General features: G+C 43.6%; 1 protein-coding gene across 2 annotated transcripts in view; it reads left to right on the top strand.

Moving 5' to 3' along the window:
* Positions 1-10,208, top strand: part of GRK4 (G protein-coupled receptor kinase 4) — a 152,737-nt gene extending 142,529 nt beyond the window's left edge. For both annotated transcript variants that reach the window (XM_069977350.1, XM_069977351.1), the window contains exons 9-16: positions 184-374; positions 1,636-1,673; positions 1,754-1,843; positions 3,163-3,371; positions 6,183-6,320; positions 6,981-7,118; positions 8,177-8,308; positions 9,615-10,208. In XM_069977350.1, the coding sequence (XP_069833451.1) occupies positions 184-374; positions 1,636-1,673; positions 1,754-1,843; positions 3,163-3,371; positions 6,183-6,320; positions 6,981-7,118; positions 8,177-8,308; positions 9,615-9,668 (990 nt within the window). In that variant the 3' untranslated portion in view covers positions 9,669-10,208. The remainder of the gene's footprint in view (positions 1-183; positions 375-1,635; positions 1,674-1,753; positions 1,844-3,162; positions 3,372-6,182; positions 6,321-6,980; positions 7,119-8,176; positions 8,309-9,614) is intronic.
* Positions 10,209-23,349: the final 13,141 nt, after the last annotated feature.

The raw sequence follows: 23,349 nt of genomic DNA on the forward strand, positions 1-23,349 counted from the left end.
GAAAGCCCTTTTACTGGAGAAAACTTATATACTACAGTATATTTATTCGAATAGACAGGCTATCTCATTGTACGGATGAATATATGTCCTGATATAGATTCTTTACAGTCATCACTATGTGTAGTACTGTGAGGCTTTGTATATGAGGCTTCTTCACTAACCATTACTGTCTCTCTTTTCCAGGTTAGTTTAGCATACACATATGAAACAAAGGACGCCCTTTGCTTAGTATTAACCATTATGAATGGCGGGGACCTAAAGTTTCACATATACAACATGGGGAACCCAGGCTTTGATGAGCAGAGAGCTGTGTTTTATGCTGCCGAGCTGTGCTGTGGCCTGGAGGATCTGCAGAGAGAGAGGATAGTTTACAGGTGAGACAACCAGTCATTGATGGCATTATAAAGAATAGGATGACTAACTTGTCCAAGCTCAAACATCATAGTACTGTTTTTGTAGTATTGTGGTACTGTGTCACTTCAGTAAAAACTCTGAATTACCATGACATGACATCACTGCGTCTTTTTTTACCATAATCTATCATTGGTTGTATGGTCTCTGGTTCCTGGTCCCGCCGCCATTCTTTTCCTGGACTGGGGGCAGGACTGCCACCCCTGCACCCAGTCAAACAATGGAATCGCATCATTGAGGGGAGGGGATATCGACACCCCCCTCCAGTGTGGCAATATCCCCTTCCCTCTGTGATGCGGCTCCTTTGATTCTAAGGGAGCCCCATTGGGGGGGGGGGGGGTTTGGTCACACTGGGGGGGTCCGCGGGCCTGCCTCAGTGCTCCAGGGCGGGCTGGTGCTCTGGAAAAGAATGGCACCGAGCCCAGAAACCGGGAGGAAATTTATTTATCCACCGCCAATTCATTTAAAGGAGAAGTCCGGCGAAAATTTTTATGAAAGTTTTGTAATGCCCCGAAAAGTTATACAAATCCCAAATATACACTTATTACGGGAAATGCTTGTAAAGTGCTTTTTTCCCTGCACTTACTACTGCATCAAGGCTTCACTTCCTGGAGAACATGGTGATGTCACTTCCTGGATAACATGGTGATGTCACAACCCGACTCCCAGAGCTGTGCGGGCTGTGGCTGCTGGAGAGGATGATGGCAGGGAGACACAGGACACTGAGCATCCCCCTGCCATCATCCTCTCCAGCAGCCACAGCCCGCACAGCTCTGGGAGTCAGATCGTGACATCACCATGTTATCCAGGAAGTGACATCACCATGTTATCCAGGAAGTGACATCACCATGTTATCCAGGAAGTGACATCACCATGTTATCCAGGAAGTGAAGCCTTGATGCAGTAGTAAGTGCAGGGAAAAAAGCTCTTTAGAAGCATTTCCCATAATAAATGTATATTGGTGATTTCTATAACTTTTGGGGAACAATACAATACTTTAATAAAAATTGTCGCCGGACTTCTCCGTTAAGGTAAAAAGAAAAAATTTACCTGATGGTACATTCACTTTAAAGGACAACCAGTAGATCTGCAAGCTGCCGGTGAAGCCATCTGCAATAGTTACTTAGTAGATGAAGTTGGATTTATCCGTATTGTGATTTATTTGGTCAGAATAATTTAAGATCAGTTCTTCTATATTTTTATTCACATATTTATTTGTTTTAGGGATTTAAAGCCAGAAAATATCCTGCTGGACGACCGCGGTAAGTGTACTAGATGGCTGATACTGAAGGAATTGGAGAGGTCATGATGATGTAGTGTTATAATGCTGCTGTTCTCACAGGACACATCAGGATTTCAGACCTGGGCTTAGCTGTGCAGATACCTGAAGGAGAGTCTATTCGCGGCAGAGTTGGCACAGTAGGTTATATGGGTATGTGCTCTTTTTTAGTTTTTTTTTTTCTAGAGTTTTTTTTTTTTTTTATTGCTTTTTTTTAAAAGGGAAATTCTACAGTAGTTTAGAAATCAAATATTCATGTACTAAGTTATTGAATTTGGAGTGAGTAGGAGGATAGTGCCTTGCTCAGGAGTCTCACTTGTTTAGTGCTGCCCCTCAACCTAAATTAACGTATAAAAATAAACTACATTTATGTCGATGAGGTTATACTACAAAGTGGTATAACTTTATTAAAGCAATGTATTAATTTTTATTTTTTTTTAACTCTTCGGAGTACACCTTTAAGATATAACAACAAGACTTATGCTGTTATGACCTTCTGCAAGCGTGATGCATAGGCAAACACCAGCTTCTGGCAGCGTTCCTCAGGAATCTTAGTCTATTCCTTGTGGGCAATGGCCTCCAGTTGACTATTAGTCTTGGGTTTCCTTGCTGTAACCATCTTCAAATGCTACCAGTGGGGTTTAGGGTGAGAACTGTGACGGCCTCTCCAGAATTATTCAGGATTTCATGAGCTTTGGTGGACTTTGAGGTATGATTTGGATCTTTGTCCTATTGGGGGTCCAACGACGCCCAAGCTTCATCTTCCTCACAGAAGACATGGCATTATCTTCCAGGATTTCCTCCTATATAACGGAGTCCATCCTGCTTCCAGATTCTGCAGATTTCTAGGTCCAGAGCATTGCTAAGGCCCCCGGCATGTTTCACTGTAGGCAGGGTGTTCTCTTCAGAGAAGGCTTTATTCTTCCTCTTCCAGACTTCTCATCCATAGGCCTGAAAAACTGCAGCTTTGTTTATCGCTTCACATAACCGGATCCTAAAACTTATGTGGCTCATGCATGTGGTTTTGATGCCATGTTCCCACATCAGGAAAATCGATGACACTGTCCTGGACGGACATCATTTTACAACCTAAAGACGTTCATCTATTTGTAATGACGGCCACAAATAATGTTCAATAATGTTGTCTTTATCGATAGACTGCCATCTTTTGGCACCAGAAAGATGCCCGTCATTTTCTCATTGACATTTTTTTGTGCTTTTGAGTCACTAAGGGTGTACATTGTAGTGCGAGGATCTTCACAGTGTATTTACTGTCGGTAATTTCTATAAAATGACGTGAGTGCCCAGAAAAGTCGGAAGTCTTTGAGGTCTCCTAGGACCATTTCCATATAGGATGCTATCTAAATAATAGGATGAGTAACTTTATATATCTCACTTATACCGATAGTCGTGAAGTTATGGGCTGGAAAGAAAATCTGATTTTCTCTCTTGACATTGTGTTTCTTCTTCAGCACCAGAAGTCATCAACAATGAAAGCTACACATTCAGCCCTGACTGGTGGGGGCTCGGCTGCCTTATATATGAAATGATCCAAGGTCAATCTCCCTTCAGGAAAAGAAAGGAGAAGGTGAAGCGGGACGAGGTGGACAGACGGGTAAAGGAGGATGAAGAAGAGTATTCTGAGAAGTTTTCAGAGGATGCCAAATCTATCTGCAGGATGGTGGGTACACACGGAAGTAAGAAAACATGACACTGAAACTTTTGGTTACAACTTGAACACTGGCTTTAGCCTAAAAATAAAGTTATGATAACTTAAGGGGGTTTTCCAGGATTACAAAAAGAACAGCAAAAACAGCGCAGTCCCTGTCCTCAGGCTGTTTGTGGTATTGCAATTTAGCTCCATTCGGTTCAAAACCCATTCGGTTCTTTTGCATATTCATGTTTCTGAAAGAAAGCAGACATGTTTTAAAACCCCCTTTTAAGGCTGTGTTCACACGTTGTGGTTTCAATGTGGGTCTGTTGTGTTACTGGTTTTGCCATTACTTTCTAATCAAACAAATGTTGACTAAATCTGCTCTTTACGTCTTTTTACACTTTTTCAGCTGTGTGCACATGCTTTATTTTAAGACTTATTTCGAGCCTTACACAAACAAGATGACTCTTGAAAGTTTTTATACATTTTTGTTTCTGGCACATTGGGGTCCTTTTACAAGGCCTGTTATAGCCTGAATCAGGGAGTTAAGCATTCTCTGGCAGTGCCCTTACAAAGTACTACAAACCTCTTGGCTGGGCCACACCAACAATCACTGTATTGTTTGTGTGCCCAACAACATTCATTGTTATTGGCTGCACATATCCTCTTTACACAGAGAGATTTGCGTCCGATAGCGATAAATTTTACCACCACACAAAAGATTAATTTAGCTGATGAGCGGGTGTTTTCCTGCTCGTCGCCTTACACTGGAGCTCTTACACGGGCCGATTATTGGCTGAATGAGTGTGTTTCTGATAATCGTCATGTGTACAAGGATCTTTACTCTCCTCTCCCCATTCACAACGCATGAAAACTCGTCCATGTATAACTGTGCGGAGAGTTTGAGGAAGATAGCCCAGCTGACAGTAGATATGTTGTCATTTTGCTCAAAGTTAAAATATCAGCAGGCCTGTACATACGATTCTGCTGATATGTACCTGGAGAGGCAGAGTTGATGATTCTGGCGCCAGTCTTTTTATTTCCCTCCATGGCGCTGCTTTTGAGTAGTTAGATCCGAAGCCAATATGTAAATGAGTCTGCTTGGTGCACTGGGGCGTTCCACGACACCTCAGTGCACTGTCCCGCCAGCCAGCTCCCCTCCCACTTCATTTATCCATAGATAGCCATGTCTCCCTTCTCAGACCAGACTAGTACGGATGCTGTTACTGAGCGAGGAGAAAGATGTTGTGTAGTTATACACAGATTAATATGCATAAGTAGGAGAGGATGTATGAGCCAGAGGGCCGGGGCAGAGCTCACAGACAAGGTCCAGTCAGGCGTCCTGACACAATAGAGAAAGATGCATTGTCTGTGCAGAGAAAGAGAAACCGGGGCTCAGGAGACAATACAGATTATTTATTTGTTTTATTTTCAGCTTCCTGTCAGGCCCTATTATACGGAGCAAGAATCTGCCTGATTTGTCCTATTAGCGCTCCGTGTAATAGAGACAACAATCGGCCAACAACAACGAACATCGGCTGATTGTGTCTTTAGGTTCAGACCTAAAATGATCGACTGCCAACCGCACATCGCTATGTGGGATAGTAATCTACAGGCGATAGCTGACGACTGAACAAACAGTTTACACTACCTCTCCATGCTCCTGGTCTTCCCCTGCGCTCTGCTTCCTCCCCTGTACCGTGGCGTGGGTGAGCTGACAGGCCACTCAGCCAATCACTGGCCAGGAGCTCTGAAGCTGCAGCCGCTGGACCGGGGAGGAAGCAGAGCGCAGGAGAAGTGTGGACAGGTAATGCAAAAAGACGCTGATGCCAGTAGAAACCAGTAAATTATATGAATTAGATTTTAAAATCCATTTTTTTCATATGGAATACCACTTTAAGACCATTTCAGATACCAATCGTAAAACACTGAATAAAACGGAATAATTTTTTTTCTCTGTATATTGGCTTCCAGCCAATCGTTTTGCCTTGTGCCATGTAAATGCCAATTTTACTCGCAGCCCTAATAACTAATGATTCATCCAGGGAGCTGCTATAAACCAGAGGCTTGTAATGGCTCCTCATCCATATTTAAGTACACTGGCAGCAGACAAGATAAGGCACTTCTTAGAACCTGACTATAATGGATGTTACTATGTCCCAATGTGTCAGCTCACAAGTAACTAGGTCTATAGGAGACAGAGATTGTACTTTTTCAAAGTCATCCATCTAATGCCTGTTTTAGGCTTACAGAATAAAAAATGGCTGTGTCCAGTGTTGGAGAACTAATTTTAAGGGTACAAATACACACAACTGATCCGCAGCGGATTTCTCGCTGTGAATTTGCCCTGCCCTGTAATGTCTATGGACAAACATACTCGCAGCAGGATTGACACTGATTGGCTTAGCGGGACGTCTAGCCGGGAACCCCTGAAACAAGCTGGATCGCGGAGCAGGTAATGTATATGCTCCGGCCGGCGGGGGGTTAATGGGGCGGTCCCCCAACATACTCGCAGCAGGATGTCATTCCCGCTGCGAGTATGTCTGCCCATAGACATTACAGGGCAGGGCAAATTCGCAGCGAGAAATCCACTGCAGATCCGTCGTGTGTGTTTGTACCCTTAAGGGGAGTTGTCTACATCCCTTTTTACCCAGCACTGTCCTACTACTTGTATGGAGAGGAAATAAACATTGTACTTTTTTATTCCACCAAATTTTGGACTCTGTCCTATGCATTTGGACTGTAAATTTTTTTTCTTTTTCATTAGAATAACATTCTAGAAGATTAGTTAGATCTTTATATTGAAGTGGTCTTAGATTGTCTTCTTTCTCAACACAGTTACTCACAAAGGATCCCAAACAAAGGCTTGGTTGCAAAGGAGATGGAGCTGCAGGCGTCAAACAGCACACGATATTCAGGAACATCAACTTTAAACGCCTGGAAGCCAATATGATGGATCCTCCATTCATTCCTGATGTAAGTAACTTTTTTTTTAAAGGGTAGTACGTGAGGCTTTTTATACTTTGACTTCCAGTATCATGTATCACGTATTCTTCATCTATCATGTATTCTTCATTATGCAATGCCAAATCTGGTTCTTCAGTTTAATATAAATTTAGTTTTCCATGTATTCGTTTTGCTAGGAGTGTTCCAATAAAGGGGTATTCCCATCTCAACTAATATAGTTAAACTATATTATACTACATCAAGTTACCAAACTTGTCTCCTCCTCCTGATACGCTGTTCTTTCCCTTACATTGTTGACCGCTTGTTGTGTAGGTTAATAACCATCACTCTGCTCTAAAAGCAGTGGTGTGACTGTGTATATATAGCTATAGTGTGTATGTGTGTATATATACATATACAGTGCATGTATGTGTGTGTGTGTGTGTGTGTGTGTGTGTGTGTATGTATAAATATAAATAAATATAATTTTTATTTAATTTTATTGATTTTATTTATTTTAATCTGACCTCTGCTTTTAAAGCAGATTGGTGGTCACTAACTTAGACAATGAGCCAGCAACATCAACAATAAGAAGGAAAGAGCAGTATATCAGGAGAAGGAGGCATGTTTGTAAAATCAATGTATTTATATGTCAATATATATTCATTCTTTTTTTTCTTGCCCCTACAGCCCCGTGCTGTGTATTGTAAAGACGTGCTGGATATTGAACAGTTCTCCACTGTGAAGGGAGTGAACCTGGACACCACAGATGATGATTTCTACTCTAAGTTTGTGACGGGCAGCGTCTCCATTCCATGGCAACAAGAGGTAAGGATCCTTTTACACCAACGGCCAATGAGCTCCAGAAAATGTGCGTCGATGACCGGGGTTACAGGGTTTACAAAGCCTTTAAATGGCTTCTGGGCCAAACCAACAATCATGCCTGCTGCCATTAAACTCATCATTATGGTTACACAGGGCGAAAACAATTTTATTCTCTAAATAAAAGATGCAGTAAGCCAACAAACAACAGTTTTTTTTGTGTTCATGGTCTAATTGTAGCTCATTCGCAAAATAATCGGCCAGTGTAAAAGTGCTTTAAAGCGAATTGGGCACTATGTTTTATGCAGCCTTAGGCCGAGTTCACACGCTGTCAGTGCGGCTATTCTGTGACACAACGGCTGTCTGAGATCTTCACTGAATAGCAGCCACACAAAATGAACGTCAGTTTCTGTTGTTCCATAGAAAACAATATTATTTCAGATTTTTAATAAATAGTGGTCGGTTTTGCAATCTGCAATAACGGCTGTTATTTATTGAAAATTACACTGTGTGAACAGGGCCTTAAAGGGGTTATCTGGGATTAGAAAAGAAACTCCTCCTTTCTTGCAAAAACTGCACCACCCCCTAAGTCACCCCCTAAGTCCTGTATTATTTACAAGATACTGTTTAGCCGTTCACCAGATATGCAGGAGAATGGGCTTCATGCAGCACCACTGCCTCCGCCCTCTGGTTGCTGATTGACAGTTGTCCGTCTGTACACAGTATACTGTATATACACAGTATAGATAGACAACTGCCAATCAGAGAGAGCTGGTACTCATGAATATCAAGAAATACCCACATAATGAAGAGAACTTGTGTGGTGCTCAGAGCCCATGTTATTCAGGTGGATATCGCCGAATCAGCTGCACAATGTAAGTGATACACCATTCTGTTCAGCTTCTCTGTCACTAGTTTATACTACCCTTAGATAGGGCAGCATAATCTTACTGACAGTCTCTTTCAGTTGTCTTTTGATCCTGTGTCTATGGCAGTCACTGTGACTACAAGGGCCAAGTGTTGTCATTCAGCACCTTGAATTATCAATTTCCTCCTCCTTGCAGATGATTGAGACAGAGTGCTTTAAAGACATCAATGTTTATGAGACAGACGGCTGCTTGTCGCCAGACCTGGATGTGAGCAAACAGAACATTAGACCAAAGAGAAGCTTCTTCCATCGATTGTTCAGAAGAGGGGTGAGAGTCATTATGCTGAGTGTTACTCTAAATACTAGCAATAAAAATAATATAACTCCCCATTGTCCTACCCTACTGCATCATATTCTATGTTGTTTAGAGGGGTTATCCAGGCTTATAAAGTTATGAACACTTTCTTCCAGAAACAGCATCTCCCCTGTCCTCAGTTTGGATGTGGTATTGTAGCTCTGTTCCATTAAAGTGAATGGAGCTGAATTGTAATACTACACCCAACCTGAGGACAAGGGTGGCGCTGTTTTCGCACAAGCCATGTTATTTTCTAGTCAACCTGGACAACCCCTTTAAATCCTTCACCATACTTAACCCCCGTGCGGCGACCCTGCTCTGAACGGCCGTGATCCGGGCTGCAGATGCGATCGCAGGGGGGAGATCTGTTAAACTGACTGGGCTGGAGCTCAGCACTCCATGTATCTGGTCTGCTGCAGACCAGAATAATAGAGCACTGATCTGATGGATCAGTGTTCTATTATATACACAGCATTGATCTCAATGGGAAATCAGTGCTGTGTATATAGAAGTCCCCCAGGGGGCTTCTAATTAATTTTTAGTGGGGGAAAAAAGTGTTTTTGATAATAAAAAAATCCCCTCCCCTAATAAAAGTCTGAATCACCTCCCATTTTATAAATAAAAATAAATAAATTAATTTAAAAATTAACATATTTGATATTGCCGCGTGCGTATTCGCTCAAACTATTAAATTATCACATTCCTGATCTCGCACGGTAAAGGGCATAAGCACAAAAAAATTCCAACATGCAAAATTGTGCATTTTTGGTCGCATCAGAATAATTGTGATAAAAAGTGATCAAAAAGTCGCATATACGCAAGTAAGGTACCGATAGAAAGTACACATCATAGCGCAAAAAATGCCTCCCAAAAAATGCAAAACTGCCCATAGACCAAAGGATAAAAGCGTTATAAGGATGGGAATAGGGCTATATACAATATTGTTGTAATTGTACCGACTTGAGGAACATAGATTACAAGTCAGTTTTACCATAGGGCGAACGGCGTAAACACAAAACCACCCAAAACAAAAAATATTGCGTTTTATTTTCAATTTTACTGCGCATATACTTATTTTCTGGTTTTGCAGCATAATTTAGGCAAAAATTAAGTCTGTCATTTCAAAGTACAATTAGTGGCGCAAAAAATAAGGGTTTATGTGGGTCTGTAGGTAAAAATTGCAAGTGCTATGGCCTTTTAAACACGAGGAGGAAAAAATTAAAACGCAAAAATGAAAATTGGCTAGTATTCTAATGTTTGTTCTTTTTCCTTCTCGCAGGTCTGCTTTAAATCCTCGTACAGTGACGATGATGAAGAGGCCTCCAGACCATGAACCACTGTCCAATAGCCAAAAAAATCAAATCCTAGAGCGTTAAACTGCAAATATTTTATTGTATCTATGAACTGTAAAGGTGTATTATAAATTAAACAAAGAATTCTGTATGAGTTTACAGATTTTGTACATTTCTACTTGAATTCTGTTAAGATGTATATTTTCACAAAGTGTATTGTACAAAAAAAAGGAAAAAAAAAAGTAAGGCCATATTCGTACCACTCCGATGCATATAGTGTGTTTGCGTGTGCATATGTATATTAATGATACATATATAATATGCCAATATATGCACACCCTCTTATTTTGAATGACTGAAAGTATTTAAAGCCACAGTCTGTGTTAGCGGCATTAACTGCATACAGTGCGAGAGCGCCCCCCCCCCCCCCTTCATACATAGGTATACACAGTGAATAAGAGCCACATACCAAACTCCGCCTCTCGGGGGTGAAAAGCAGCACTGCAAGGACTTGTCTATACTGTTTGTATGGTTTTGAGCTATATTTGTGGATTAAAGGAGAACTTTCCATTTTTGTTTTATTTATGTTTTCATTGTTGTCCTATGTATTTTATTAACCTTTTTGCTGCCAGTTTTTCAAATCTATTTCCACCCCCCATTTAAAAAATATATAAAGTAAGAAATTGGCGGCTGGCTCAGAGGTATCGGAGTTCTCAGGGGTGCTGTTTCTCTTTGAGGAGATCACCTGTTGGCATAGGGAGGGCTTACAACTGATTGTGCAAATTAGTGTTCCTGAAGAAGGAACTAAACTGTGAATCTGTTGGCACCTATTGGTAACTACTTGCAGTCTGAAACCCATAGAAAGAAAAACTCATACTTACCTGGCCCTGGTTCCTCTGCTGTTAGCTCTATCCGGTCAATCTTCTCTCTTCTTCCAGCTTCCAAGATGAGCACTTGGGAGCAGGACCTGCCATCTCATTCACTAGCTAACACCCCTGCAACCAATGATTGGCTGAGGCGGCAGGTCCTGCAGAAAAAAGACTAGTTGATCAGATGGATGTGAGCAAGACCAGCAGGGGACCAGGGATAGGTAAGTGTGTGTTTTTTTGTTTTTATATTTCCCCACCACCCTGGCAGCATAATTTTATTCTGGGGCCCAAATACTCCTTTAAGATTTTATCTGTTGTTTTTATTGTGTTCTTATAAGAAGAAGCATCATTCAATACATCTCCACTTGCCACCTGGATCTAATCCAGTTTCTCAAAGCAGGTTCTGCCAAGAGGTTTCAGAAGTTCCTCATGACGATAGCAGAAGTAAAAAGAAGAAGAAAGCAGCATTTCCCTGCACCATCTTACAGTCTCTTAAAATGTACCTCTTCTTTCAAAAGTTTAGTGCTCTTATTATTATTATTTAAAGGAGAAGTCCGGCCAAAATTTTTTTTTTATATGTTATTACTTATGGAAAGTTATACAATTTTCTAATGTACATTAATTATGGGAAATTCTCATATACTGCTATTTCCCTTAATTTAGTGTATCAGTAAGTGTTAGAATTCTCTCAGAAGCAGTGACGTCACGACCAACGGTGTAATTCCTATGGAGTGTCCAGCAGGGGGCGCTCTCTATATAGAAGTCAATGAGTACCATTGACTTCTATATATAGTGCACCCCTGCAGGACACTCCATTGGAATTACAATGGATGTGTGTATGTAATGTAATGTACTGTACTGTACTTTGCGATTGAATACATTTATGGAATACTTTAGGGAGCAAGTGTCCTTGCTCCCTAAAGTATCCCATAAATGTAATCAATAAATACATTTGCTGGGCACCGAGCAGGGAGGGAGAGAGGTGCCATCTACCTCCCCCCTCCTTGCTCGGTGCTGGGAACATATGCAAAGTACTACTCCCCCATTATCTGCAGATAATGGGGGAGTAGTACCTGTGCTATCTTATCGCCGCCCGCGCCGCCGCTCACACAAGTGCCGCCCGCTCCGCCGCCGCTCACACAAGTGCCGCCCACTCCGCCGCCACCACTCTCATAAGTGCCGCCCGCTCCGCCACCGCTCACAGCAGTGCCTCCTCCTCCTACGCTCCCCCTCCTCGAAACACTATGGCCCCGCTGACTTCCCGCCACTCGTGCCGCTCCTCACACTATCCGGCCGGCCACTGCTCTCTGCTCCTGCAGGCCGGCCGCGTCAGCCCTCACCCACCCCGGCCTGGGACACCAGGAAGCACCAGGAGCGCTGTGCTGCCGGCTGGGGTGGGTGAGGGCTGACGCGGCCGGCCTGCAGGAGCAGAGAGCGGTGGCCGGCCGGATAGTGTGAGGAGCGGCACGGGCGGCAGGGAGTCAGCGGGGCCATAGTGTTTCGAGGAGGAGGGGGCACTACTGTGAGCGGCGGAGGCGGAGCGGGCGGCACTTGTGTGAGCAGCGGCGGCGGAGCGGGCGGCACTTGTGTGAGCGGCGGCGGCAATAAGATAGCACAGGTACTACTCCCCCATTATCTGCAGATAATGGGGGAGTAGTACTTTGTATATGTTCCCAGCACCGAGCAAGAAGGGGGAGGTAGATGGCACTTCTCTCCCTCCCTGCTCGGTGCCCAGCAAATGTATTTATTGATTACATTTATGGGATACTTTAGGGAGCAAGGACACTTGCTCCCCAAAGTAGTCCATAAATGTATTCAATCGCAAAGTACAGTGCAGTACATTACATACACACATCCATTGTAATTCCAATGGAGTGTCCAGCAGGGGCGCACTATATATAGAAGTCAATGGTACTCATTGACTTCTATATAGAGAGCGCCCCCTGCTGGACACTCCATAGGAATTACACCGTTGGTCGTGACGTCACTGCTTCTGAGAGAATTCTAACACTTCCTGATACACTAAATTAAGGGAAATAGCAGTATATGAGCATTTCCCATAATTAATGTACATTAGAAAATTGTATAACTTTCCATAAGTAATAACATATAAAAAAAAAATTTTGGCCGGACTTCTCCTTTAAGCCTAAGAGAATCCTTTCCGTTGTGCACAGCCGATTATCATTCTCTCCATTTCAGGGGGTTGGACCAAAGCTGGTCTGTTTGCCAGTTGTATTCACAACTGAACTTTCTTTCTCATACTTGTTTGGCCAATCACAGCCCAGCACCCACTTCTCACTACTATGCCATGACATTGGGCTGATAAAGTGCACTGGAGTAAACAAGATGGCACTCGGCTGAGGGATAGTTTATAATAGATCTTTAGAATACTACTATAGATGGTATGCAGAAGGAGCAGGCGCACTGCTTTGCAAGGTGCTATGTGAGCAGAGCATAACAAGGAAAGGGTTACACTAGCACCGAACTGCTCCTGACATACCTTAATTTATGTCCCTTCTCCTGAATACAGCACTGCACCTGCCGCCACTTTTTGTGTTCTGTCCTGGTCTGTCTCTTACTTTAAGACTGATGAGGCTAACAACAGGCGGTGCACAGCAGATTGCACAGAAGTTACAAGGTGGGGAGAAGGCGTGGACTCTTCCTGGACCACATTTATCAGGATTCACACCCGCTTGCCGGCATAAAAATTGATACACATCTACACTTGCTTCCCGAGGGGATCTATAGTAATAGTAAGGAAACCTAACTACAGGGGAACTTACAGTATAGTAAGCTAACAACAGTGGGACATACAGTATGGCAGCTGACTCATGTATAGAGAAATGGTTACAGGGTCATACAGTGTTTTTTCAAAAATAAGACCTGTCTTATTTTTGGAGAAACACCATAGAAGACAATGGGTTGAAGTTACCTCTTATATTTATTTCAGAGTTTACTTATTTTGGGTCCATTTGTTTGAATTGATTTAATTAGATTTTATTGAAATTCCTGTTTATTTATTTGCCTTTTTTTTTTTTTTTTTTTTTTTTTTTTTTTTATATAACACCGTGACAAACATTTATTCTTGATGAGGCATACATAGGGAGCCTGTATCCAAGCAAAGATCAGATTCAGTAAAGGTCCTTTTACACAGAGAGATAAATCGCTCAATCGATTGTCTATTTTGAAGCGACAATTTGTTGTTGTTTTTTTGCTGATCAGCGTTTAGACGAAGAGATAAATTACTTGAAAAAAATTGTTTTCGCGATTACTTCTTAGAAAAACTGTTTAAACAAAGCGATCTGCACGTTATCAGAAAGCGTCCATTTGAGAACACGATGAAAGACGTAGATGAATGATTTATCGCTCGTCGCTGGATCATTAGCAGTATTTACAAGCAGATAATCGCTCAAATGTGATTGTTATCGCACAGATTTGATCCGATAATCGCTCCATGTAAACGGACCAATACTCCCACCCTGCACCTCCCAGTGTGTTGATCCTACAGAATAAAAAATACAGAAGAAAATCCAATACAATACGGAACCAAAAGTGTAACAAATTATGGTTTGAAATATATGTAAATGATGGATACAGTTTTTAAAGAAATTGAGTTGGATTCCCAGGTTTGTTTCTACTGATAGCACACAAGAGTTGTTGTAGGGCAGTGTTTCCTAACTTCAGTCCTCATGGCCACCAACAGGTCATGTTTTAAATATTTCCTCAGTATTTCACAGGTGATATAACTATAGTCATTACATCAGGTATTATCACAGGTGTTCTTTGTATACTAAAAACATGAACTGTTGGTGGGCCTTGAGGTACATACATACATACACACAAACACACGCCGAAGGGGAATGTAAAAAATAATAGAGTACTCACCTACTCCTATCCTGGAAGCTGATATCCCTGGTCCCTGTTGATTCCTGGCTTCTGGTAATGCATTGTCCCTGCAAGAACTGCCCACTCAGCTAACCACTGTGGCCAGTGATTGGCTGACTGGTGCGATTTCTGCAGGGACAATGCATTACAAGAAACCAGGAAGTAGCTCTGACAAGCAGGGGCTTAGGGGGAGGTGAGTATTACTACTTCATTATTATTTTCTACTCTACACACAGGCAATGTTTTTTGGCAATTAGTTGGAAAACAGACATTTACATTTCAAAATGAATTTTGTTTAGTTGCAGTTGTCTAATAGAAAGGGACAGAATAAATTAATCATTTGAATTACAAAAAGTATTAATGTGAAGTTTTATTTTTTTTACATTGGCACACAATACAAATGTTATAAAAAAAAATGTTTTCTATGACTCTGCACCTGTGGCCATTGTGGAGATGATTTGCCTGATCCTTCATAGTCTTTGAGGTTGTCTAAAAGACACAGGGATGACTTTAATATGGACTTGAACTATTTTTTATCATACTGTGTCTTGTCTCGCATTTATGAAAACTACTGAAGCCATTTTTAGAAGTTGTTGGTATTCATGGATACTGTGAGCTAGAAAAGATGTATTTAAACTTCAGGCTACACAGCTATGTAAGCAGTAAGCGCCATATTACATGAGCGATAATCGGCCGAATTAGGCCGATTCACCCAATTATCGCTCTGTGTAATAGAGACAGCTCATGACGACGATCATCGGCTGATCATGTCTTTTGGCCCTGACATAAAATCATAGGCAGCAGACCGTGCTACGTGTAAAAGCGATGCGTGGCTGATGACTTTGTAAAAAATAAACTTTATACATTAACTCTCCACGCTCCCCGGTGTTCTTCTGTTCCCTTTCCGGAGCCGCTGCTGTAGCTTCAGAGCCACTTGGCATGTCACTAGCTGCGGCTGATCTCACTTCAAAGCACGTGGGTACCGGCTGCTATATGCTGCCCGGTCCTCACTGTTAATAACCCCTGCAGTGCCGAGATTGCGGCACTTACATCCGTGACAGGAGCTGTGACAGATTGGCGATCCATGCATTGAGTCTGCAACAGGCAGGCTCTATGCAATGATAGCAGATAACACTGATCAATGCTATGCTATGGCAGAACAATGATCAGTGTTAGAAAAGGGGACATAAAAAGTGTAAAAAAAATGTAAAAGTTAAAAAAAAAAACACACCATAGTCCCTCCCCCAATAAAAGTTTAAATCACCCCCCTTTCCCTTTTTATATATAAAACATATAATATACCGTAGCGTGGGTAATTGTCTGATCTATTAAAATAAAACAATAATGTTCCCGCATGGTAAATGGCGTAAACAAAAAGCGTTAAAAAAACACCAGGATTGATTATTTTTATTACATTTTATTTAAAATAAGATTACTAAAAATTGATAATGGCGCAAAAAATGATGCCCCATACAGCCCTGTACATGAAAGGTCCATTGAGAATGAGAGGTGGCGGGAGTGCTGGAGACCAAATTGCACCAGGGCCGTTTCTAGCGGGCCGGGCGATCGCACAGGGCGCCGACAGCTAGGGAGGCGCTGGTGGCACCTCCTCAGACCCCACCTAGCTGTGCACGCCCCCGCCGGCCGTCAGCCTGCCCGCCGGCCACATTATCTGCTTCCCCAAATGCCAGAGGGGCCGACCCCTCCGGGCCGGTCCCGACCCCCTCCATGCCCGCCCGGCTACTTCCTCCCCCCAACTCTGCACAGCTGCTGCTGCTGTGCACGGCCTGTGCCGTGCTCCACTCTGCTCATTACACTATATACCAGCAGAGGGCGCTGAGGAGCAGGCAGAGCAGGGACACAGGCAAGTAGCAACAGGGGTGGGGGTCCGTAATGGTATGTTCCAGGGCCCTTCCTCCCTGCCTGGCCCAGCTTGCCTTGTTTACCGTTTGGATGCACACACCTAAAGCCGCCCACAAGGTCCTGGCATTGGTGTGAGGGATCTGAAAACAGAGAAGGGAATGGAGGATGCACAGCAATACTGTCACTGTGTGCTGTGTATGCTCCAATTAGCTTCCTCCTGCTGTCGGGACTTGGGGGAGGAGGGAGGAGGATGACAGTATGGCAGCCTGCACAGACAGTACATGGAGGCCTGGAAGCTGCCTGCACAGATGTCTGTCCCTGTCCCCTGCTCCTGATGACCATCATCTATATTCCTGGGGCCAGAGGTACTGACCCCCTCAAAGGATGGAGAATGTGAGGAGACAGTCTGTACCACAGTGTGTAGTCAGTGTATGGGTGCGTGGCAGTGAAAGGGTGTGTGTAGTCAGTATACGGGTGACTGTAGTCAGTGTGTGGCAGTGGAAGGGTGTGTGTAGTCAGTATACGGGTGTCTGTAGTCAGTGTGTGGCAGTGGAAGGGTGTGTGTAGTCAGTGTGTGGCAGTGGAAGGGTGTGTGTAATCAGTGTGTGGCAGTGGAAGGGTGTGTGTAGTCAGTGTGTGGCAGTGGAAGGGTGTGTGTAGTCAGTATACGGGTGTGTGTAGTCAGTGTGTGGCAGTGGAAGGGTGTGTGTAATCAGTGTGTGGCAGTGGAAGGGTGTGTGTAGTCAGTGTGTGGCAGTGGAAGGGTGTGTGTAGTCAGTATACGGGTGTGTGTAGTCAGTGTGTGGCAATGGAAGGGTATTAATAAGGGTATTAAAATGTAGCGGAATTGCAGTGGATTTCACGCTGTAAGTTACGCAGCAAAATCCGCTGTTATTCCCGGTCCTGCCAGTTTGTATAGGTTTACTTTCTTGCTTCCACTGTATGTAAAGCCCCGTCCCCCTTACCCCGGCCCTGCCTGGTGAATACTTAACTCGTCCGCACTCCGGCCTGCTTCTGATGCACCCTGGTGTCCCGCTCAGCCATTCAGTCCGCTGTCCTGCCGCAGCCCCAGAACTATGTAACACCCAACCCCATAGATTGTGAACTACAACTCCCAACATGCCCAAACAGCTATAAACCTTCAGGAACTGCTGGGAGTTGTAGTTCTCCCAAAAAAATATATATTTTTTTATTAAGGTAAAATGGATACCCCAGAATTATCTATTTTGTTGGGAGAAGTACAACTCCCAGCAGTTCCTAAAGGTCTATAGCTGTCAGGGCATGATGGGAGCTGTAGTTCCCAATCTGTAGGGGTTGGTTGGGTGTTACATAGGTCTGGGGTATTCATTTTAAAATGAATACCCCAGAACTATGTAACACCCAACCCCATAGATTTTAAAATATATGGGTCTATAGCTGTCAGGGCATGATGGGAGCTGTAGTTCCCAATCTGTAGGGGTTGGTTGGGTGTTACATAGGTCTGGGGTATTCATTTTAAAATGAATACCCCAGAACTATGTAACACCCAACCCCATATATTGTAAAATACAACTCCCTGCATGCCCTGACAGCTAGAGATCTTCAGGAACTGATGGGAGTTTTAGTTCTCCCTACAAAACAGGGCCGGACTGGGACTTAAAATCAGCCCTGGCACTCAAACCTCAGCAGCCCACATATAACATATCTTCCTTGATATATTACCAGCGGAAGTGTCACCTCTTGCCCCCGCCCCTTCCTGCTCTGTCTGAATGACATACATGGCGGTACTGTGACACTTCAGCTGGTAATAAAAATAATTATTATAGATCAAGTCATGAAGTGCTATTACATCCAGTGACTCACATGGTGTCCTCTGTCAGCAGTTGATTCCCAGATCAGATCCCCCCCATAACAATGTGACTAATATGTAGGACCCAGTAATAATGCTCAAGTAATAAATAATAATGCCCCCTTCCTCAGTAGCAATGCCTCTTGTACTCTTGTACAATGCCACCTGTAGCCAGATATAGTACCTTCTGTAGTGTTAAGCAATGCCCCCTGTAGCCATTAATAATGACCCTTCCAACCAGATATGCCCTCTGTGGCTAGAGGCAATGCTTCTTGTAGACAAAACATGCCCCATGCATCCAAAGTATACACCTGTGGTCAGATACAATGGCCCCTGTAGAAAGGTATGTCTACTGTAGTAAGCTATGCCCCATATAGCCAGTTATGTCCACTGTAGTCAGATATGCCATCTGCAGCCTTGTATGCCCATTGTAGCAAAATATGCCCCTTATAGCAAGATATACCTCCTGGAGCCAAATATGCCCCTTGTAGCCAGGTATGCCCCGCTGCAGACCTATTCCCCCTTCTGATCAGGTATACCCCCTATAAACTTATGCCCCTTATTAGATAGATAGATAGATAGATAGATAGATAGATAGATAGATAGATAGGAGATAGATAGATAGATAGATAGATAGATAGATAGATAGATAGGAGATAGATTAGATAGATAGATGCAAAAGCCTGCAGCACACCGGAGTAAAGGTGAAAAGTGTTTATTCCATCAACAGGTACAAGATACAACGTTTTGATTCAATCCAGAATCATTTTCAAGCATGCTTAAAAATGATTCTGGATTGAATCGAAATGTTGTATCTTGTACCTGTTGATGGAATAAACACTCTTCACCTTTACTTCGGTGTGCTGCAGACTTTTGCCATTTTCTACATTTGGGATCCTATGCCAAAGGACTTTCTCTGCACAAGCACCCATTGCTTTGATTTGGATGTGCGGCTGCTCCCTTGCGATAGATAGATAGGAGATAGATAGATAGATAGATAGATAGATAGATAGATAGATAGATAGATAGATAGATAGGAGATAGATAGGAGATAGATAGATAGATAGATAGATAGATAGATAGATAGATAGATAGATAGATAGATAGGAGATAGATAGATAGATAGATAGATAGGAGATAGATAGATAGATAGATAGATAGGAGATAGATAGATAGATAGATAGATAGATAGATAGATAGGAGATAGATAGATAGATAGATAGATAGATAGATAGATAGATAGATAGATAGGAGATAGATAGGAGATAGATAGATAGATAGATAGATAGATAGATAGATAGATAGATAGGAGATAGATAGATAGATAGATAGATAGATAGATAGATAGGAGATAGATAGATAGATAGATAGATAGATAGATAGATAGATAGATAGATAGGAGATAGATAGATAGATAGATAGATAGATAGATAGGAGATAGATAGATAGATAGATAGATAGATAGATAGATAGAGGACTTAGATGGATAAGGAGATAGATAAGAGAGACAGACCGACAGACAGAGGAGAGGACATAGATAGATAGACAGACACAGACAGAGGAGAGGACATGGGCTTACTTTAAGAACCAGCAGGGGCACAGGGAGGCATGGAGGGAGCCAGAGGACGCTGCACAGGGAGGAGGAGGGAGGACACACTCAGGCCGTGCAGGGGTTACAGGTCACCTCACTGACAGGAAAGCGGCCTGTGTAAGAGATGCAGCTGCTACAACATATAGCCGACTAATGACCCCTGAGGCAGAGTTCAGCCCTGTATGTCAGGGCTGCTGTAGCATATCTCTGAACTACACGGAACTGCACTGTCCTGTTGGCTTCCTGTAAGAGGAGCGGACAATCTCTAACTGCCCAGCCCTGACTCCCCAGCGTCTTCATCTTGTACCTGCTGCCACCGGCATCTTCCGCTCTGCCCTGGATCCTCTGCGGCGCGTCCAGGAAGTGACGTCAGCCGTCAGAGGAGGAGGGCTGTAGCAGACGTGCCTGCGCGCGGTACGTCTGCTACACAGAAAGGAATTTTAAAGGGGCAGAGCGGCCCCTTACTGCTAGCCACACACTGGGGTGGGGGCTGTCTGGGGATTTTGCAGACAGCAGAGCAGGTGAGTGAATAGTGCCGCGCTGTTCACAACAGCTGCAGAGGGCCGCCGGTGTAAGTATCTAGTGGAACCGGCGGCCCACGGACTGGTAATCCTGGCGGCCCAGAGGGCACTTGCCCGGTCTGCCAGATTACCAATCCGGGCCTGCTACAAAATATATATATTTTTTATTTATGTAAAATGAATTCCCCAGAATTAAGTAATACCAAACACCATCAATTGTGAACTACAATTCCCAGCATGCCCTGACAGCTATAGACTTTCAGGAACTGAGAATTGTAGCTCCCGGTATGTCCAACAAGATTATATGGTATATAGTGTCTGTTCTGCAGTGACATTTTATCATATAATTTCCCCCCTACGGTAAGTAGGCCTGTGTGCTTTGAAATGCCAGGGCCGATTTTCAGTCCCAGTCTGGCCCTGGGTGGAACTTTGTAGGGGGGATTAGTACTATGGGGCAGAACATGAGGGGGATTTTTGCTAAATGGCAGAAGATGGGAGGGGGAATTGATACTATGGGGCAAACCCTGGGGGGAATATTACTATGGGCAGAACATGGGAGGGGGGATTAATACTATGGGGCAGAACCTGGGGGGATTATTACTATGGGCAGACCATGGGTGGGATTAGTACTATGAGGCAGAACATGGGAGGGGGGATTAGTACTATGAGGCAGGACATGGAAGGGGGATTAGTACTATGAGGCAGAACCTGGGAGGGGGGATTAGTACTATGAGGCAGAACCTGGGAGGGGGGATTAGTACTATGAGGCAGAACCTGGGTGGGGCTTATTACTATGGGGCAGAACCTGGGAGGGGGTTATTACTATGGGGCAGAACATTGTAGGGGGATTAATACTATGGGGCAGAACATGGGGGGAGTATTACTATGGGGCAGATCATGGGGGGATTTTTACTATTGGGCAAAGCACAGGGGGGTTATTACTATGGGGCAGAGCATGGGGGATTATTACTATGGGGACAGCAAAGGGAGGACTATTACTATGGGGACAGAGCACAGGAGGGATTATTACTATGGGGACTGCACAGAGGGGGATATTACTATGGGGACAGAGCACAGGGGGGATTATTACTATGGGGACAGAGCACGGGGGGGTTATTACTATGGGGACAGAGGACAGAGGGGATTATTACTATGGGGACAGAGCACAGGGGGGGTTATTACTATGGGGACAGAGGACAGGGGGGATTTGTTACTATGGGGACAGAGCACAGGGGGGTTATTACTATGGGGACAGAGGACAGGGGGGATTATTACTATGGGGACAGAGGACAGGGGGAATTATTACTATGGGGACAGAGGACAGGGGGGATTATTACTATGGGGACAGAGCACAGGGGGGGTTATTACTATGGGGACAGAGGACAGGGGCGATTGTTACTATGGGGACAGAGCACAGGGGGGATTAATACTATGGGGCAGACCACAGGGAAGATTATTTCTATAGAGACAGCACGGGGGTATTATTAGCATAGGGACAGCACGGGGGGGGGGGGGGGGGGGGGGGGGGGGGGTTATTACTATGGGGCAGAGCACAGACGTCATAAAAAGGGGAAGTTGTTGCAAAAGTGCGGAGCCTAAGATGTTTGTCTGACAGGTTCAGAAGAGATCATGGTGGTCTGGGCCAGAAGGAGAGGAAAAGGAAAATGATGCCTCAGATCAAAGAAGACATCACCTGTGAGTCACTGACCAATGTCTTATCTCAGATATGCAGATCTTAGTGGCCAAACAGTGTCTTTTGGCTCAGTGGTTACAGCCTTCCAATCCCCTTATTTCTGAGAATTAATCAAGTGAAGTACTATCTGAAAATGGATCAACTAGATGCAGAACGATGCAAGTCCAAAAAAACTAAACATTTCATAACTAAATGGAAACCATTTATCTGTGCGTTTCTGAGTGAGTACCAAATCATTCAAACCATCTCTGTTTCGCCAGACGGAATGGTATCTTAAGGCGGACCTGGCGGGCTCATTGGGAAAACTTAAAATAACATAGATATTTGTTTCCTCCATGATTGGTTCTCTTTAAGGCCATTTTGGGCTCTGTTCTTAAGGGGTTAAATAGAAACAATCATGGCTGACTTGTTTATTTTTTATTCTTCTATTTAATTTAAATTTATTTTTTATTAATATTTCTAAATATAATTAATTTATTTCTCTTTCTGCGTTTATTATTTATTTACATTTTCTTTTTTTTTTTCGCCTCACACTAGTTCTTTTCAAATAAGTTAGAGCGAGACAGGAAACTCCTGGCATGCAGAGTGGATAAGGGCTCCCATGAGCCTTTGCCCGCCGCTCCGTCAATAAATAGTGATTGCTCGCTATATATACAGCTCAAAATTGCTGTGTATTTCTAACTGTCCCTGTACTTCTCCCTTCTATTCATAAAGATAGAGATTGCCTTTGCATTCTGTATCTAATACTTTACCTAATCCTCTGTACCGGTGCAGTAAGGCCGGACGCCACCATCTTGATAACGTCACTTGCGTTTCAGCACTGGTACACAGTGATGTCACCAAGATGGCGGCGTCCGGCCTTACTGCCCCGGTACAGAGGATTGGGTAAAGTATTGGATACAGACTGCAAATGCTATCGTTATCTTCATGAATAGACTTAGGGAGAGAGAAACTATTATAATAGGGACAGTTAAACTTAGATGATAGGTTCTCTTTCAGGGTGGGTTCGCATGTAACGGATCCACAGTGGATTTCACGCTGCAAGTTCATAGTGATTCCTTCACTGTCATTTTCAACATGATTACATACTTGCAGCGGAATTGTCACCCCCCCCTGCAAGTATGTAAAAGGCAGCCTCCTTAACCTCTCTGCAGCCCGGTGCATACATTACTGGGTTTGCACTTCGGGGGCTCCCGGCATCTAGACGTCTCACCCACCTAATTAGTGCGCTGCCCCACTAGGAGCTTTATGGCATGAGTTTTCATGGCTGAGCAGCTGCATGCAAGCCTTATATCACTGCCTGTAAATTGTCAGGTGGGTGGTGTCAAGTGACTTTTTTTTTTTCTACTTTTGGGTGTAGGCTCTCTGAACCCACATTACATCCTGGTGTAAGACATAGACTGATAAATACACGCTTGTCCCTATCGGGACCTCAGCGAGGGTTGCATAACATATCTTTCCCATTCCCATAA

The sequence above is a fragment of the Dendropsophus ebraccatus genome, chromosome 7 (assembly GCF_027789765.1).
Source record: "Dendropsophus ebraccatus isolate aDenEbr1 chromosome 7, aDenEbr1.pat, whole genome shotgun sequence".
Lineage (NCBI taxonomy): Eukaryota > Metazoa > Chordata > Amphibia > Anura > Hylidae > Dendropsophus > Dendropsophus ebraccatus.